Raw genomic sequence first — 20,433 nt, 5'->3', positions numbered from 1 at the left:
ACTTAATTATTTTAGCGCAACAACTTTTCTCCATTTTTTTTTAAGTAAATTCAACTTGGTTTGAGTTTACTGGGTTGACAGTGTACATTTTCATTCGTTTAGATCTGTTTTTATCCCATTGATGTTGGGTTAAGGTGGATTCTTGCTTTTATTTATTTTGTTGTTTTTTTTTGGCTGTTTTTTTTATTCTACGTTAGCCTTTAGAGCTCTAACTCTAAAATATAAGAGTAATAACAAGAGGATCACAATTTAAGAAAATAAATGTGTTGTAGCTAAAATTTGAAATTTATGAGCAGATGATCTTTTATGTTCCACAGATGCTTTCAGAGAGTATTTCCCTGTCAAAGTTTATAGAGAGCTCAATAAAACCATGGCTACATCTATGAGATGAATCCGATGTGCGTATGAACGCTGGACTGTGGGTTTGGTCTCATTTAGTTAATTATAGGGCTCTCTCCTCTGTGCTTTTTCAGGGACTGGCTGTGGTTCCTGTCTAAAGTAATGATCTGACATCTGAGTGGCATTAATCACAAGGATGTGGACAGTTTGCTTTCCACTAAAGATGTCATGTGATATCTTTTGCAAACCTTCTTTTGTCTAGCATGCTTAGCATTCAAAACATTACAGTCAATTCTGTCCCATCTTTTTGTATCTTTTGAATAATGAAATTTACTCATACAGTTTGTGGGTTTAAAAAGAGCTAGAATAGGGCATGAATGGTGTTTCTACCAACAAGGTTAAACCACAATCTAAAATCCACCGGTAATCCAAAAGTAATGTTTTTCCACTAATGATTTGGAATGAGGCATGCAAAAGATTAATGAACATTCAGCATTCTCCTTAAACTCTAAACTAAGAGTCATTCTCAGGAAACATGGTAATGTATGTCCACTGGCTTTTACTCCATTACTATGTCATTGTAATACACTATACCTACATTTTGATGCTTAATTTGTTTTTCCAACCCAATTCTGCTTTCTTATTTCCCTCCTTTAATAATATTTGTTTGATATCTGGATATTGACAGAGTCATTGCATTATAAGTCTAGAGAACAGTCCTGTTGAGCTTAGCTTACTGGACACTTCCATTTTTCTGACAGTGACAGATACTGTGTCACACTTTAAATATACTGCATTGTGCATGGATGCCATGATATCATCAGCAATGCAAACTTTCTAATACCACCCTATTATACAATTGCAAGTTTAAACGCCAAAGTGATGATGTATGAGATGTCTATGTCATTCAGTGAAGTAGTCATGGTCTAAAATCTAGGAGACCACATCCAATTCTGTGACTAAGAGGCTATTAGACGTTAAATAAAAACACACACTTCAATGAAAACACAGACCCTTAATGTTAATGTGTTAGACTGAGATTAATGAGATCTAATTATGTTTGTTATTCTTTCCAAGAGGAACCTCCACTTAGCCACAGCATTTCCAAACTGTGCTCAATGATTTTTCCAATAGTGCAAAGATTACACATTTGTGTCTAGCTTAGTGACCTGTTTGGCAGGAAATTTAGCATTTAACAGTAGTTCTATTCAACAAAGAAAGTTCATAAAGTTATTCAAATTTTATTTGAATGCTTGTAGCAGTAATTTATGTAGTTTTTAACATATTCAAATTATTCTCTTGGCATCCCAACATGCTAAGACACTTTAAACCTTTTAAACCACATATTACATTGATAACAGCTAATTTCCACAGAATTTAATGAAAACAAACTTAGAAAAGTTAAAAGTCTATTTTGCCTAACAGTCAATATATACAGATAAGTTTGGTTACTCTAAGATGTTAGAGCCGCATACGCAAGGCATTTAGGGATAACCTTTTATTGATCTTGTGCCGTGAATAAGGTCTTTGTAACATCTGAGAAACATAAAACACATTGTAGCTTAATCAGCTATTGGAACCCAGATAGCAACACATTCTGGGCTAAATCTGGCTTACATTGGGCATTGCTGGCTCTGTTTTGTTCACAACCGAAGACTGAAAAAAACAAAATGAAGAATTGTAAAATGTAAAAAAATACTTTCAAAACCTATTTATATCAAACCAGATTAACAAATGAAAAAACAACAAAGGAATTGATCTTAAAGGCAATAATAAATATATAGCTGAATGGGTATTTTAAGTATGTCAGTGGGTTTTACTTTCAGTCCTTTCAGTTGTGTTTGTTCTTCAAGCAGTTAATTTTTTTGATGTTGGTTTTGAAGTCGGGTTGACGTTGGGTTTTGATGTTGGATTATGACGTCAGACCGATGTTGGGTTTTGATGTTGGATTGACGTTGGGGTTTAAAGTCGGGTTGACGTTGTGTTTTGACGTCAAATTGACATTGGGTTTTGATGTTGGATTATGACTTCAGACCGGTGTTGGGTTTTGATGTCGGATTGACGTTGGGTTTTGACGTCGGATTGACAGGTCGGATTAACGTTGGGTTTTGACGTTGGCTTGCTTTGGGTTTTGACGTCAAATTGTCGTTGGATTTTGACATCAAATTGACATTGGATTTTGACGTCAGATTGACGTTGGGTTTTGACGTAAGATTGATGTTGTTTTGTGACGTCAGCCCGACGTTGGGTTTTGCGTCAGCCCGACGTTGGGTTTTGACGTCAGCCCGACGTTGGGTTTTGACGTCAGCCCGACGTTGGGGTTTGACATCGGATCGATGTTGGGTTTTGATGTTGGATTGACGTTGGTTTGGCTGTCAGCCCGATGTTGGGTTTTGACATCGGATTGATTTTGGGTTTTGACATCTGACCGATATTAGAGATGTTAGGCTATGCACATGGAAAAATTTTCAATTCTTTAATTAAAAAGCTGGACATATTTGAACATCACTCCCAAAATATAAGTCATCTCTGCAATTACTTATGCTTTTATGAACAATGTTGTCACCAGACCACCCAAATCTACAGAGGTCATTGCAGGAACAGCCTAAGTAATGAGAAAATCATCTCAGTTCACCTTAATAGGAAATGGAAAACTGATTCTGAATGGAGAACACCTGAGAGAAAATGACCTTGTATCTTTACATTCGACAATTTGACTTTAACTGTCACGCTTTCATGTTTTATCCCACCCAGTGCCCAGCATAACAAACAAACCTTCTCTTTGTTAGTCATTCAGACCTAATGGCGCTACAGAATGATGCAGACTTCCTCCATTTTCCCTTTTGACCTTTCAGAAAAGGGGTCACAAACCACATGTAAAGACCTCCATATTACAAGTCAGCAGTCCACAAAATGGCCATTCACATCTAAACACCACTTTCCAGACCCTCTAATCCAGATCAGTGATGTGGTTGTTCGGAGAAGCGAGAAAAAAAGTGGGGAGAGAGGAGAAGAAAAAACAACAGCTGGGGTCAGTTTACTCTTTAATGGTTGAAGGTTTACAAATTTAGGAAACCACTGATGCCTAACACAGTGGAAGGATCTCATTTTGAAAAGAAGAGGTTTCCGCCCTATTCCAAGCCAGCTCCTGGAAAGTTTTAACAAGACGTCCCTCTTCATTAGGAGAATTCCCAATGAATACACCGCGTGCATTCAGCACCCATAGCCCCAGCAGGAGTCTGATCTGAGGAAAATGTCTGTTTGTCTTGGCATTCGAATGAAGCACCGCATGGCACACGTAAAGTGTTAGTCTGCTTTTATCAAACCCATTGCTCTTTGTAAACTGCTAAAAGATGGGAAGTTTTTTAATGCATTCCATAATTATCTGGGGTTGAATAACACTAAAAATGTTCATCCAATGTTTCAAATTTCCCTAGCCTATTTCTAGCATTCTAACGTGTGGTGTTTCTCTATTGTAAAACCTCTATGGATTTTGTTAGTGCATTAGCAGACACTTTTGTCCAAAGTAAGGAAAACAATGAAACAATTCATCCTAGGAGGCAATAACACGAGGTGTGGTATGATATAATGTTTCAACAATGCTCATAGACATACCTGAGCAAAAAAAAAAAATGATGTGGAGGAGACGACGCTTTTTCCCTAATGGGATTCAAAATAGGCACATTTCTGTTAGTGAACTGCAGTATTGTTATTTTACAAATATTAACTGTATGTGACCCTGTCTGTAAAGTCAAGGGATAGTTCGGCCAAACATTATATAAAACCCATGATTTACTCACCCCGAAGCCGTCCGAGTTGCATATGTCCATCATTTTTCAGACAAACACATTTTCAGATATTATAGAAAATGTTTTAGATCTTTCAGTAAATCAAATGTGAAGTTATGGGGTCAATGTCCTTCAAGTCCAAAAAATGTGCATCCATCCTTAACAAATTAATTCCAAACGGCTCCATGATGATAAACAAAGGCCTTCTGAGGGTAATCCGTAATCCGTGCCATTTGGTTGTAGAAATATCCACATTTAAAACTTTATAAACGAAAATAACTAGCTTCTGGTAATGCCGCCATCTTAGTCGCGTCCGCATTCAAATTGAGAGCTTACGCAGTTTACGGAGGTTTTTTTTAGCAGCTGAAAGATATAAGACATTTTCTAAAATAAATGAAAATGTGTTTGTCTGCAAAATTATGGACATATGTATCTCGGACACTTTGAGTAAATCATGGGTTTAATATAATTTTTGGCCAAACTATCCCTTTAAGTCTCATAATGTAATGAGCATCAAAGTTTGATTTCAATCATTGATTTCCCTTTGATTTGAATCTTTGAAATGGCCTTACACAGTCAATATAAAGATATCAAGGTTATTTTAACAGACTTGTCTTTATGTAGGATGATTTTCTAGAAGTAAATCACAAAAAATAGCAGGATTTTTATAGACTGGGACCACAAATGTAAACAATCATAACACATTTGTTGAGATTGAGATTAAACATTTATTTTCCAAGAAAGACCTGACCAAAATGACAACACAAAACATCACAGCATGAACATGTGAGGGCTGTCTTAGCTTTTTGTAATCCCTGTCATGGTTGAAGGTCACTATACACCCAAAGCCCTCTCCAGTCTCTCTCTCTCTGTGGGAGTCTGAACAGGGTGGAACTTGCTTGACTTCACTTAGATGGCCTCTGTCCAAAGCAAACGGTCTGAAATCTCAAAGGCAGGGTGATGCTCTGGGATGCCATTGACCTAAATCACTGGTCTGCTTCATGGTTACAAGGGCTCACAATGCTTCTTTGAAATACACTAGTGGACTTATTTGTTGATGTATACCTCAAAGCATCTGACTCGCCTTCGTATACTGTTTGTTGGTGTTGTGTCCAAATTCACTTTGAATTACACTGATCTACATACAAACACTTTGTCACTTAATATCGAAGCATCTGTTTAAAGTTTTCCTGGTCTTTGATGATAAATTGTAATACTTTGTAGTGAAAACTTTGATGGGATTTACAGATTGAATATTTGGAAAAGTTTTCAAAGTTTTCTTTTCTTTGTGGTGTCTCATATAATACCTCTCAGCACACTTGATTCCAATGTCTTTTATTGCATATCAAACTTTTTCATCTTCTCTCATGGGGCCTTTGATGTCTGTCTTCCATTTGGAAGATCAAACGGCCCAATATAAAAGCATCACTGAATTACCATGCGGTAATGTTAAAAAGTTGTCTGTGCATTACCTAACTTCAAGCACACACGCTCTGGTGTTATGGCGTAATGGTCACAGGGATTCAAACATTGCACTGTAAAAATGATGTGCTTAATAACAAAGATATTGAATGTAACAAACTTAAGCATCTCTATTAGGAACAATGGAACGTTCAACATTGCCTTTCTGGCCACGGAAGTCCAGCCTATTAGTTAAAAGAGCCAATCATCAATCAATAAAGGCTGAAGATTCTTTGGGGGAGGGGCTTTGTACAGAATCCAAATTTACAACCTGTACACACAAATATGCAGTAACTGACCCCAAAACAGGTGTTTTTATCACAATTTGAGCTTATATATCAAAGGTTATAATGGTCAGATTAATTGTTGGCCAGAAATATGTTGTTTTAGCCTGTGGTTTTAGAGATATCTGTCTTTCACTCACTATTCAATTAGATAGGACTTTAGTCGTGCATGACTGAAATAACTGCCCAGAGGCGTTGCAAATAGCCGCTTAGTGGCACGACTTCCCTAAAGCTTCTCGTTTATTTAAATCATGTTTTAAAGAAGTCTTATGTCTGAGTTTCATAACACAGCTCATAATGATGAAGTTTGATGGTCCATGACAACCAAGCAAAAAATGTTCTTTGCTTTCATCATTATTTTTTGGAAACACTTACTCCAGCACCATCTGTGATCTGAGACCTCGGAAAAGAAATTGCAAACAGTCCTCCAAAGAGACTGCTATTCAGTGCTGACCTTTCTTAGTGTAGTGAGAGTCACGTGGAAGCTAAAGAGAAAGGTAATATCTCACGCCAACTGCAACCAGTCAGACGGCCTAATGGCAGACATTTATTCTTGGTGGGAAAATAGACTCATTTCGTACTGAATTTATGTTAACTGCCGCCGGCATGACAAACTGTGCTGTTTCAATGCAAAGTCACACTGTATTAGTCTCAAGAATAAACAAGACAGGTTGATTGATGTGCGCAGTACACAATTTGTGGTAATTATGCTTAAAGGGATAGTTCACCCAAAAATGAAAATCTGTCATTATTTACTCACTCTCATGTTGTTACAAACCTGTTTAAATGTCTTTGTTCTGATGACCACAAAGGAAGATATTTTGAGGAATGTTTGAAACCAAACTGACCATGAGCTCCGTTGACTTCCATAGGAAAAAATACTACTACACTATAACAGTAAATGGGGCTCATGATAGGTTTGGTTTTAAGCATTCCTCAAAATATCTTTCTTTGTGGTCATCAGAACAAAGACATAGTAACACTTTACTTGAATATGGTGTGCATAAGACTGACATGACACCTTCATAATCATGACATTACACGTGTCATGAACATGAAGGAGATTTTATGCACATTTTTGACAACTGTAATTAAGTGTCATTTGTTCAATTATGTCATTTTTAAAGGTGCTCTAAGCAAATTGACGCGTTTTAGACCATAAAACATTTTTTGTTACATACAGCAACATCTCCGCACTATCTGCTTGCTGCCTGTCCGCTGATCAAACTGTAAAAAAAACGCGATCTCTGTAGACAGCCCAGGCTTCACAAACGGCAATAACAACACAGTGGCCAAACCTAGCACCACAAAACAAAACAAAGTGTTTCAGCCAATAAACGACAAAAAGGATTTGGGGGTGGGGGTTGGGCTCGTTCATGAAAGCACGGAAGGGAGGGGGAGGAGTTAGCTAGGAGTTAGTCTGTTTGAAAACAATTCAAACGTCAACAAAAACGAACGTCTCGCAGATTCGCTTAGAATGCCTTTAATGCAAAGATGGCATTGTTTGAAATGTCTTTGTTATGACAACTTAGCATAAACCAATTCATCATCACCATAAATAAACATGACATAGCACAATAATTCTCAAACTTAAAAAACTACCTAGCTTTATGGGTTAACATTACATTAAACTGACATTTAAATGTCATTAAGTATTAATACTCTCTCAAATAGTTTTATAACAGCATTATAAATATTTTTCTTGACCTCAACTGCTGTGGTACAACTTGAACTTGTCATTAAAATGTGTTTAATACCATGTCAAATAATTTTAAATACCTCAAAAAAAAAAAAAAATGCAACAGACATGTCAAAAGATTATACTTTACATAAAAAACTGACAACTAACAGAACTTGTTCTTCCTCACACAGAGGGTTCTAAAAATGTTGAATAAAAAACTAACAAAACATTTCATTTATTATTTAATGTAATTAACTGTTTTCCAGCATTATGGACCCATTGCTGTTTTTATTTAATTTTAGGTAAATCAGTCTCCAAATGCAATAAAATATAATTGTATCAATATTATTAGTATTATGAACTGAAGAATATTCATGACGTTGTTATAAAACTATTTGACATAGCATTAACACTTAATGACATTTTAATGACAAATTATATTTGTACCACTGTAGCTGAGGTCAAGAAAAATATTCATGACGCTTTTATAAAGCTATTTGACAGAGTATTAACACTTAATGACATTTTAATGACAAATTTAATTTGTATCGCTGGTAAAAAGTGGTCAGTTATGTTGTCTTGGTAATGTCAAGTTGTCATAACAAAGACATCTCAAAAAATTTCATCTTTGCATTAAAAACATTTGCATAATGAACAAGTGACACTTAATGACAGTTGTCATAAACATGCATAAAATCTCCTTTATGTTTATGGCATGTGTCATGTCATGATTATGGGGTCATGTCAGTCTTATGAACACCCATTCAAGTAAAGTGTTACCAGACATTTATACAGTTTTTTAATAATATTATAGTGAGTAAATGATGAGAGAATTTTCATTTTTAACGAAATTCGTTTTTAGCTTCGTTTTTTCAGCTGTAATGCAAGTAAAAATTATAAGGCATATAAAATTTGATATAAAATCTGTAAATATCTTCTTTAAATTTAGAACATTCAACATTGAATCACTTTAAACATTTTAGCTTAAGGATGAATAAGGAAGATTCTTTTAGAAAAACAACTTGGTTATTATCACAACACAGCAGGGTTGTGCCCTTTTTATACAGCAATTAAAAAAACATATCACACTCATTATTGCTTGTTGATGGAATGTGTTAGTGTGTCCCTTTGTGTTCAATATTTTGCTAAAGGCATCACTACTGGGAAAAGCACTGCAATAACTTCCTTTTAATTGCTGTTCTGTATTTGGAAAAAAGAAAAACCTAAGTAGTGCTTGCATGGCAACATGCTGAAATTTCCAGAAAAGCAGAGTAGCCACAGTAACAAGTCCAGTGGAGTTAAAAATAGCAAAGAAATTTAAAAGCAAATATAAAGGAGGATAAACGTAACAACGTAAAAGTTAATCTTCTACATTATATTTATTCACCATTACTTTCATATCCGTATTGTTTGTTGCCCAACTATGGCTTACTAGGCCATAAGATCACTTTAGCTCTTCTCCTTGGAATGCATCTGTGGGCAGTTTCATTCTTTTCTCAGGCTTCCAAGACACCCACAGCTGGCATGATTTCCATCTGAGGTGCCAACCAGCCCTGAACAATGCCAGGCCCGATGAGGATCAAAAGGGCTTACCAAGGGTATGGATCACCTTAAGAACACACTGCTTATTGATATGTGTCTGCCGACATGTGTATGCGTGTTATTCCATTTGAATTTGATACGTTAAACCGGTGGAAACTGTTCCCTAGTGAATTTAATTTAGATGAAAAGAACCAAGCCCAAATGAAACATCTGCTACAAAATACCAAAACAATTTCTCTTTCTCTCTTTTCAAGCTGGACACCCAAACTGCTCCCAAAACCACACCTTTAAGTTAAAAAGAGCACACTTTGTGTAATACTGTATCCTGAAAATGCAATGTGGTTTATTTAATATCATATGTATTATAGTTATAATGTTTATATCTTATTTTTATCAGACTGTGTTGTAAGTGATCAGTTAATATATCATTTCATTTTGTCATACAGTAAGCAATGCACATCGTATCTTAAGATAACTTAACTCTTCTGCATTTGCCGGTTCATATCAAAGTGAGAAGCTCTAAATTTTTCAATACATGCATTCCCTGTGAATGGAGTCAGTGAACTTGGCGTTTCCACCAGTTGATCTGCACAAATGCCCTCTGTATATAATTTTTTAACTATTTATACAATAATATATACATAATATAGTGAATGTTTATTTGCATGTTGTGCATGATAACAGGAAGATTTTGACCATCAGTCATCCTATTGTTTAGATGGAAATATTGATCAAAGTCATCCTAAAGTTTGAGCTTTGCATGTGTGGCTGCCAAAACAGATAAAAAAGTAATAAGACAGGAATAAAAATATAAAAAAAGAAAAGTGAAAGTAAGGAAGAAGAATAAAATATGCAACCATGCACAGAATCAATGAGGGCAGCTATACGAAATGACGATGTTATTTCAGTGCCACGTTAGCCGTTAGGGCTGTGGATAAACATTTCAGAGTTCTGTTTCAAATGTTAAACGTATTAAAATTCTGTCTGTTCTGTTGATCTTACAATTCATTTTTACACCCACCATACTTCCTTTTATGCCAACCTTCAGTCTGCTTCAAGATACTGTTGCTATGGAAATAAGGCATCCCTTGCAACAGAGAGCCAGGGACTTGCCATCAAAAGAGGAAGTTATGTAAATCCAACGCTTGCTACAGTTATATGAGTTCAATGGGTTGTGGAAAAATAGCAGCCATGCCAGGTACAAAAAGAAACATTGTAAGTCTTTATTATGTTAAATGCTACTGTGAATTTAAATTATTCAAAGCAACAGTTGAATATTTTATGTACAATGCAAAAACCAAACCTGACTGTCTGATGTAGCTTGGGGTAAAAGAAAACTTTAGGCTGACTCTTCATCTAAATAATTTGCAATCTGAATCCAAAATGCTTTACTCATCAGTTTACAATGCCACCATTTAACTCAGCTGTTAAATCTTGATTACCAATCCTGTATTATTCAATAATTTTTCTGCAAAAACACTGGCCTAGGTATTATTAGAGTTCAGAGAGGCGAGTTGCCGCCTGCGGTTCTTGGCTCGCTTCACTTTCTCCGGCCTGAGATGAATGATTCCTCTTCAAAGACAGCAGGGTAACCAGTTTAAGCAGGGAGATGATTTTTCAGCGCAACCCTCATGTTGCCAAATCTACAGTTCTTCCAAACCCAACTCGTTTCGATTGGTTTTCATATCTTGTGCTTCAGTCGCTTTCTTTAATAAAAGGCAAACAATGGCACAAAGACATGAGTAGTGTGACCTAGGCTTTTTATTTGTGAAACAGACAACAACCCAGGTTAACACACTCATCTGACAAATCCCATCAAACAATGATCAATGGAGATTGTTGAGTATGTGCAAATTAGTCACACTGTAAAAAAAATTAAGCATGAAGTTAAATCAACTTGGTTTGGCAAGTCAATTAAACCTGTGATAAGTTGACATAACTTATAAAAAAAGTTGAAGTTGTTTAACTTATTTTGTTTAGTTACAGTTGTTTAACTTATTTTGTTTAGTTACGTAACATAAAAATATGTGTTGATTTGACAAAAATACTGTATTTTTACAGTGTATTATTTTAAGTTTTGACCTTTGATAAGTTGACATAAGAAGTTTAATTGTTTAATTTGTTAAATGTAAAATGAATTATATATGTTTATTTGACAGATATGCTGTTTTTTAAATGTTCGATAATTCTCACAGTTCAACAGAATTCATTGCAATCTCATGGCAATTTGTATGTATTTAGGTGGCTAATTCGTATTAATTCATACGACCACATTCGTACATTGTTTTACAAATTGCTTTTGCATGTGACATTGGTTTTTTTTATTGTTTTTATGACAGTTGTACTAATTTAATGAATCATCTCTTGATGTGAATTTAATTGAATATTGGACACCTTTTTTGGATGTGTTACATAGTGGTTTAGTGCCATATGATTTATGGGACTTAATATTACCATCTGTTTCACTAGTACAGATATGCCTACTCATTTTATTGTATTTTGGATGTAGTACAAATAGAAACTAGTTTTCACAAACTAGCACACGATGAGTACATTAAATTTACAAATACAATTAGTTTGCAATAAATGAGACTTGATGATGGAAGCTTTATTCTTAATTAGTCGGCTTTATAGTTCTCTCTAATCTGAAAGACCCCTCATTGGATCAACATTAACAACCTAATCTTTGAAATTGAATCAGGTCTGGGCAGTTTGTCAAGTATGCAAAGCCAAAATTAATCTCTGTGATAAAATAATCTGTCATCTTTACAGAGCTGGTCGATTAATCTGCGTCTTTGCTCATTTAAATGCTGATGGAACAACTTTGATAAATACACTGAGCATCCACAGTGGACCTTTTACATTTTATTAAGATGATCACGATGAAACAAGGTTATTTATAAATACCGGATGTCTTCTGAATATGCAGCCTGAATTTCATGTAAAAATTAAGTCTATTTCTATTTAAGTCTAATTTCTAGTTAGTTTCCATGGGTGGGTTAACTCTGTAAGTAGTCTATCCATCACTTCTAGTTGATCCATTCATGTAGACGCATCTGGCTACATCTCTAACAGCTCCATAGTTCAGTAGCGGTATATAAGCACTGATCAGAAAGCCATTTTAACTTCATCCAGTGCACTGAAAAGTTCCCTAAATCCCAAAAGGCACTGCATAAGCCAGGAAGCATCAAATGGGACACGGGCCTGAATGTGGTAACAACCAAATATGAACAAGTTTTTACACTGTGAATAGTCGTGTATCTAAAAAAAATGAGTACACTGTGTTCCAATATGTAGTGTGCCAGGGTCAGAAATATCAGATTTCCCTTTGAAACTCTATCCCAATATTAGCTCACATCTCATAATGTTTATGTAGTGTCAAATACTTTCTCATTCAGTTTTAGAATATATTTTGCTCTATTTTTTATTTCCCTAGCTTTCCTTGGGCAAGACGCCCCAAATACAGATGCATTTAGATAAAGAGTACTTTGTACTTTGCAACCATATTGTGATGCAATGCTTTTATATCTAATATCCTATTTAAATGTAAGTGCTTCCCTCACACATTAATCAATTCGTGTTTAATAACCCAAAAAAGAATTTCAGACACACTGAGTATATCTTTTGTTTGCCTATGCCACTTCTGAATGGATTGACACTTTTGTCTGTATGGTCTGGCTCAGGAGAGATCGATTGGGTATTCTGGATAATTGAGTTCTAAAATGAAAGACTTTATTTCTCTCTTCCTGCCAAAGACATTTTTCATTCTGGCAGGGCATCAGCTGTGCTTTACAGCCACTGGCTAATTTAGTGACAGTTTTGTCACACAACCTTAACCAGAGATGTGTTTGACTATGTAAGTGAATATGAAAGGGAACTAAAGTAAGCTATAGACCGTTTCATCCGACGCACTTGGTCTAACTAGTTGCTAAACTGAACTCTTGAACAAATACTTCATTAAAAATAACAAATGTTTTGCTTTTCTAGTTAATCTATGTGTTGTTTATTTTGCTTGTTATATAAATAAACTACTTTAAAAGGACTTTGTTGTTATTTATTCTTAGCGGAGTTTACCGGAAGTTACGTGTTGACCACGAAACCGCTTGTTTATGTTGTTACTGCTGAAACTGTCTATACCAACTACTGTGCATCATCATGTTTGTCAAGCTTGCTTTATTTTTATATGCAAAGTTTTATACATTTTTGTTCTATTGCTTTAAAAGTGGCGAGTTGTGTGGCTTTGGTGCTAAATTGACTTTTATTGGTTTGCAGGAAACATTGAGCTCTAAAGGTTTTATTAGTATAGACACTGAGTACTTTTGGCAGTGGATGCAGAAACTTTGCTATTGGCTGGATGCAAGGGACAGTTTAGTTCAAGTTATTTACACTGTCTGAAAAAAAATGGTGAAAATGGTCCCTAAGTTGTCACTTAGTTTGTATACTTTTAAAAAGCACACCGTTGCACCTAAAGAGTTCATACTCAGAGGTACAGTTTTGTATGAAATACATTTCTATACCTACAGTAAATGGTACATATTACTGCTGCTCCACAGCTAGGGACCATTTTTTCTGACATAGGATTATGTTTTATACATTATATGTAAAGTGGTTGTTCAGTTTCATTCCAATCTGACTATTTTATCATTTTTATGCTACGCTCAGTATATGCATTGTTATATAAACAGTAAAAACGACATTCCTGGTGATTGTTCTTATTCAAATACCATTAAAGTAATAATATTTGAATAGATTTAGGTCATCTTTACTCAATACATTATGAGTTCTTTTTCTAACATGTGCATTATTATTATATTTCACAGACCCCCTTCGCAACCATGTGTATAAGAGCTGTGTGACTATAATATAATATAACAGTGTTAACAGTGGTTATTGGGTACTAAATGTATTCTCTGTGCACAGGCATGACAGTGATGAAGTACTCCTCTCCTCCCAGCTGGCTTGGCAGCATAGCTCACACCTGGATGATCAAACTCTTAACTGGGTCAACTCTATAGGGATCTACACAAGTGGCCACTTACCTCATTAGCGCTCCCTCTCATTTTTAAACCATCATGTTCTACACCGGTTTTACCCCACAATGCAGATTGCAGAATGAAAAAGTACAATAATTATGTTGTTTAATCGATAGTCTGAATGTTGTAATAGTCCAATATTTGATATATCTTTGCTGTTCTGCAATTTAGTGAAAGATGCAGAAGAATGAAGTGATTTTGGGCTGTTTTGACCAGTGTTAGTATGTTACATGTATCCAGAATCCAGATTACTCTGTTTAAAAGCATTTTTTTCTGAAGGTGGATCAAAGACACACAAAGATGAGGAGCGATGTGAACTATTTCTTTGTCCTCTCCCTCTCTCTCCCCTTTTCTCTTCTTTTCTCATGAGCCTTTGACAGTGAATGATAAATAATGGAGGTCATGTGTAGCCTAGGGCTACATAGCACAAAGCATCAACACTTTCAGATCAAAAGAATAAAATGCGAAAACTAGTAGGCTAATTATATGTATGTGTGCATTAGTGTGTGTGCAAATGGCTTATTGCAATTAACTTATAAATGTTTGATTAATGTTTAAGACAGTTTGCCTCTATTTTAACCTTATATCAAATGATATTAATAGTTTACATTAGGCTAGCTAAGTTAACCGTTTATATTTTGCACAATATTTGAGATAAACTTTGTGTCCTCTATTTGTACTTAAAAAAAGAAATGTTTCAAATTTTAATAAATTTAGGATTTCATAAAAGCATCAATTGTGTGGAGGATTTTGTTCGTATTACAGCGATCCTTGCCTGCAAGCATTCAGGTGTGTGTGAGGTGTTTTATTGCTTTGCACTGTGCTTTAAAATAGTTTGAGGGAAATGTGTTTTTATCTGACCATATCAACTGCACAGCTCTTTCAAAGTCAAAACGGAAAACAATGAAATTGTACTGTCTTCAAACAGGTAGCATGCTGAAAACCGACATACTGAAACATATTCAGTGAACCATACCGCCACTTAGAGGACATGCGCAAAACTGCAGTTCTTTTCTAATTCTTCCTTTATTGATTTCAGGGATGTTGCTAGTATGTTCACAGCTAAATGGAGTCTTTAAGGGCTGTTATTGATTATTAAACACTTACAGAATCACATTATGTTCAATACTACCTTTAACACATTGTATTAAAGCTTGTAAATAGGCTACATGAATATATATATGCTGAATACATATTTGAATATGTGTGTTTTCAGTAGGTGGATGTAAGTCATATTTGTAAGTGACACTGGCCTGTTTTGTGTGTTTAGGTGTGTACTCTGACATTTTAAATAGAGCTAAGATGTATGTGGTGATGCGGAGAGCTGTGTCACTTTTCCCCCTCACCCACACCATCGTCTACATGCAGCCAAACCATGTCTGGATAACCCGTGTTGCATAGCAACACATTCCGACACAAGTGTTACTTCTGTTTCACAGCCAGTTTCATTCATTCACATCCCTTTATTATTGCTCATTCCCTCACTGTGAACATGTTATGCTGAGCATCTTCATGCATGTACACATAGATATACAGACATGAAATATTGCGGATAATAAATAAATATGTCTGTTATGCTATAGGCCTAGCCTAGTGGTGTTATATGTTTTATGACTGTTTAAAGAGTAACTAAACCCCTGGTGAGAGCGTGACTCCACCCACTGGCAATATTTGAAAAATGCAAGAAAAGTGGGCAGATCCCAACGAAGATAGAGGGGACGAACTAAGCTCGTATCAAGTGTGTGGTGAGATCGTAACAAGGGCGTGGTGAGCTTGAACCTGCTTACGTCACGAGTCATTTTTTGGACCCAACATCCAATAGGAAAATTCAACTGCAGTAGCCACCGTTCAACCTGAAGAGGGCAGCAATCAGACGTTTTTACACCATATATTGTAGTATTGAAACACTTTATATCCAAATGTCAAAAAAATTACTAAAATCAATGAACAGCACTAATAAAGCATCATTCTTACAGATCATTTACTAAAAAAAGTTGGTTTAGGGTTTAGTTACTCTTTAAATCTACATTTTAATCCTGATTTGTTATGTAATAAGTTACATGTTCATCTGTTTGTAAAGAAGAAATGTTATAATCTTTTTTATGCTGCACTGCTTTCTCTTTAACTTCAAAGTACTAGAATAAAAGGTTCTTTTAGTTCTGCACAGCCTTGACATTTTAGTGTATTGATTTTAAGTTTGAGCTCTATCGATACGAAGCAGTGAAGCAGGTAGCCGACAAGATTTGTGCTTGTGTGAATGAATTGCTTTCTGGAAATTGATACAGACAACACAGCTGGCTTATCAACACTATTATGCTAAAATGATTCATTGTATTATTTAATCTCTATTTGAGGCTCTATCGTCAGAGTTACATTTCATTTAACTTTTTTTGGGTGTGCAGTATTAAAAAGATTGGTTTTGGGTCCTCAGATCAGCGCTTTCGATTTTCTACAAGTTAACTTTAACACTTATACAGGGATAACTCCAAAAAGTTTATTTTAGACAAGGGAATATTTAATAAACAATCTTTACCCCTGTGCTTTACTCAAGGAAATGTTGAGACGCCAAACAAACAAATTTGCACAAACAGCACCTCTCCAAAAAGTTTATTTAAACTACTTAATCTGAAGGAGCATTCGGTTAACTCCTCGTCAAAAGTAGGCCGTAGTTCTTGTGAATGTAGGGGTTTTAGTAACAGAAGCATGCTTGTTCATTTGGCTGGAGAACCATTTATTTTATCGAGGGGTGCAACCCGTTCACAGCATGCAAAAAGTGCAGCACAAACAAATTGGCCAAATTAAAATGGCAAGCCATGCAGAAAATCCCTTAGGATCCAGAGGTGAGTCCACCATTTCCTAAAAATATAGAAGTGGGATGTAATAAGCCATGAAGAGAAAATACGGTTTCATTTGAACTATGTATTTTTAATAAACTTCACCGGCAGGGGTAGGCCTGCTACCCTCCTGATTCATCACAAATTATGTAAATAAATGAAACATTTTATTAAACTAATAAAAGTGGTCATGTGTGAAACCTTGATTTCAACTTTACCTTTCAAGAAAGGCTGAATAAAATAAACAGCTAACCTTCTTAAAATGGTTGGCTATGTTTAGTCCAATACTTTTTCAGCAGCGTTGCTTTTCTTGGAGAACAACTGGATACCACTTAAACCCATTAGTGCTGTCATATTATGATAGTGATGGCATCTGATGCTAATTGGTCTACAGTAATTTAGGAACTAATATTTAGCATTGTTTACATGGTATCTGGAGTGGATTTAAAAAGACTACCATGATACATTTTTAGAAAGCCATAGAGTAGTACCATGATTAATTTATATGCATATGTATTATTTATGTGCCATTGGGAAAAGGTGTTTTTTGGTTGTGGCTAGTCGGGATACAGCTACTGCCAAAATCTCGTGAAATCTCGTAGCCTTTCTAGCCAGAACCGTTGTTTTTCTTCCTAATCCTACTTGACCCAAACCCAACATCTCGCGAGATGTGGCTGTAGCTTTATCACCTCAAGCCAGAACCGTGTTTTCCCCATTAATCGTTTAAGAAGAAGGATGTAGTGCCCTCGTGTGGTATGCAATGTTAAATCATGGTGGACTATGGTGGCAATCTAACTATTTTTATTGTTTTATTGGGAGTGTTAATCTTAATAACTTTATGTGATAAAGTTTTTTGTTATATCAAGAAAACATTATTCATTATTTATTATAATTTTTTATGTATTCTTATTCTGTAAATTCTACATGACGGAACCAAACTAAAGACGTAACGTTTCCCACCGGTCATTTCTTTGTAGCAAAACCGTACCAAAATGGCTGCGCACTGAGTGTTCAAACATTTTAGTGTAAAGTAAGTGTGATGTTAACACATATATTAGAATTAGGATTTTTAACCGGATTCTGAGTCGTTTAACAGTTATGATATGGCTTTGCTCAGCGATTTTTGCCGTAGTGTTCGCACTCTGTTAGGTCAATGTCAAAGATCTACAACAGCAGCAGCGTGGATTCACTGCCATTCGTGTGAGTAACTCACAGACACTATAACCTTCACCTATTCAATCAATATTCTGTATGTGCGACTGATTTAAAGAATTGACAAACGTTGTATGACAGTTGTAATTTTAATGGCTTTTTTGTGGCTATGCACAATTTGCTGTTTAAAATAATAAATATATTTAAGGATGTGCATGTACTACATACAGAAAACAACAGGCGCGTACGCACTACAAATAATACATCTATCAGGCCGCATAGATCAAAGTAACCAAAACGGAGAGTTTGCACGTAAAACTAGAGATCAAACTGTTTACTCTACTGAAAAGTTAAATGAAACTGAAATCTCTCAAACATTAATTATTACATAATGTTCTTTATGATTGTCTTTTCTTCACATCAGCTCAAAAGTACAGTCAGAGAGCACTACAACCAGAACCTGTGGTTAGTGATAATGAAGCCATCAATAAAACATTTATTAACCGAAACCCAAGAAACTTGGAACAGATGGCCCTTGCAGTGAAGGATCGAGGCTGGGGTACAGTGTGGCCCTCTAGAAAATATTATCACAGGTTTGTGTGCATTTTTTAAACATCTTGATCTTTTAGGTACGAACAGATTCCTTCTTATTTGAGATGGCAAGAATGTTTTTAACTGATCATCTTGTTCCTCAGGTTGGTGTTCAGGCGCTCACAGCAACACATCACAGCTGATGTGTTCTCTATTGACTCAACAGTTCCTGTCCTCTCTTGCTCCACTAAGGAGTGGGCATTGAAGCGGGAGCTGGGCTCCACACGGTCAGTAGCAGCTTGTCAGGCTGTGGGTGAGGTGCTGGCCCAACGGTGTCTTGAAGCTGGCATCACACGGGTTGTTTATCGAGAGGTACCATGGATGTTTCGATCGGAGGCGGTGAGTTGTTGAATTAAATTCAGCTTCTTTATACATGTCATCCAATCTGTGAAAAAACAGTAAAAGGCTTTTTTTATGATTTATTCTACATCACAAAATCATCCATATCAACGATTACAAGATTTAAACTTTGGTGCTCCTAATCTTATAATTAGATCACAGATGGTATAAATGCTTCGGGTAATTTTGTTTTCCCTGTATTGCAGATTCAGACGTTCTGGACAGCCATGAAAGAGGGTGGGGTTGTACTTAGTGAACCAAGGCAAAAATTTCTTTAAATTGCTCTTTTTATTTTCTGTCCTTATATATATAACATTTATCTGTAAATATAAACATTCTCACATTCACACTGTGTGTTCATTGAGTCAATAACAGAATGGTAAATATTACTAATAAATTAGATATACATATATAACTGTTTTTGAAGCTCTTATTGTGTTTATGGTGCGCAATATAACATGTGCTTATGTTTCGTGTGTAAAAACAGTATTTGTCACACAATTTACTTATCTCTATACAGCTGTTCACTGTCCTAAAAACGGGCTGATGTCTTCCTTGTTCTATGAAGTCCCTCCTTTAGAAATACGTAATGAGTTCTGATTGTGTAATTTGTTTAGTGTGTTGTGATTCGACAACAGCTTAGCTTAGCAGAGCCGTTTGAGCCAAACTGGCAACTGACGTATTCCTGTGGGTGGAGTTTAGTCCATTTTTTAGTCCAAATTTTATATTGACGTCATTCAACTGGGAAGTAGAGGGCTGTAGTCCAAACCGGCCATTCACTATAGGCTTGAAAGGGGAATTCTGTTAAAGAAAATATATCACCTGGCAGTGAACTTTGAGCTTTATCATTTTGCAGGTATTATTTATGCTCTAACAGCAACATTACACACTAACTAAAGTTTGAAAAATGGGATCAGGAAAAACATAACTTTTAATGATTAATTGGTTGAGTACAAAAGTAATTTTTGAGAAAAAAATCAATACACTAAGTAGCAAGTCACTTTACTTTTAAAACACTTTCATGGGATTCTTAAAATACTTCAGATTTGTATACCTAAGATCTCCGGCAAGAAAGAAGTAAACAACTTCAAACTGTTAAATGCATTAAGGGGCGGTTTCCAGAACAGGATTTAAAGGGATATTTCACCTAAAAATGAAACTTTTATGTTGTTACAAACATGTATAAATGAAAAATTAAACGCTTATGTTGTTACAAACCTGTATAAATATTTTTTTTTCTGATGAACACAAAGGAATATATTTTGAGAAATGTTTGTAACCAAACCAATTATGAGTCCCATTTACTTCCATAGGAGGAGAAAATAATACTATGGAAGTGAATGGGGCTCATGAACGGTTTGGTTACAAACATTCCTCAAAATATCTTCC

The 20,433-nt window shown here is 35.5% G+C and overlaps 1 protein-coding gene across 1 annotated transcript; it reads left to right on the top strand.

The window, feature by feature from the left end:
* The first annotated feature begins 17,914 nt into the window (after positions 1 to 17,914).
* mrpl18 (mitochondrial ribosomal protein L18) lies at positions 17,915 to 19,391 on the top strand. The gene is made up of 4 exons (XM_065270270.2): positions 17,915 to 18,162; positions 18,539 to 18,707; positions 18,810 to 19,044; positions 19,251 to 19,391. Exons 1-4 carry the CDS (start codon positions 18,066 to 18,068, stop codon positions 19,320 to 19,322), a joined length of 573 nt encoding a protein of 190 aa, XP_065126342.1. The 5' UTR covers positions 17,915 to 18,065; the 3' UTR covers positions 19,323 to 19,391.
* The last annotated feature ends 1,042 nt before the right edge of the window (positions 19,392 to 20,433 follow it).

This window comes from Paramisgurnus dabryanus, chromosome 16 (assembly GCF_030506205.2).
Source record: "Paramisgurnus dabryanus chromosome 16, PD_genome_1.1, whole genome shotgun sequence".
Classification (NCBI taxonomy): Eukaryota; Metazoa; Chordata; class Actinopteri; order Cypriniformes; family Cobitidae; genus Paramisgurnus; species Paramisgurnus dabryanus.
This window is presented reverse-complemented; position numbering and strand designations above follow the sequence as displayed.

Bases quoted from the DNA above. Each gene is read 5' to 3' on its own strand.
- mrpl18 (XM_065270270.2), top strand. From the start codon at position 18,066: ATGGCTTTGCTCAGCGATTTTTGCCGTAGTGTTCGCACTCTGTTAGGT. The intron at 18,163-18,538 runs GTGAGTAACTCA...TCTTCACATCAG, and splicing joins GTGGATTCACTGCCATTCGT to CTCAAAAGTACAGTCAGAGA. The intron at 19,045-19,250 runs GTGAGTTGTTGA...CCTGTATTGCAG, and splicing joins GGATGTTTCGATCGGAGGCG to ATTCAGACGTTCTGGACAGC.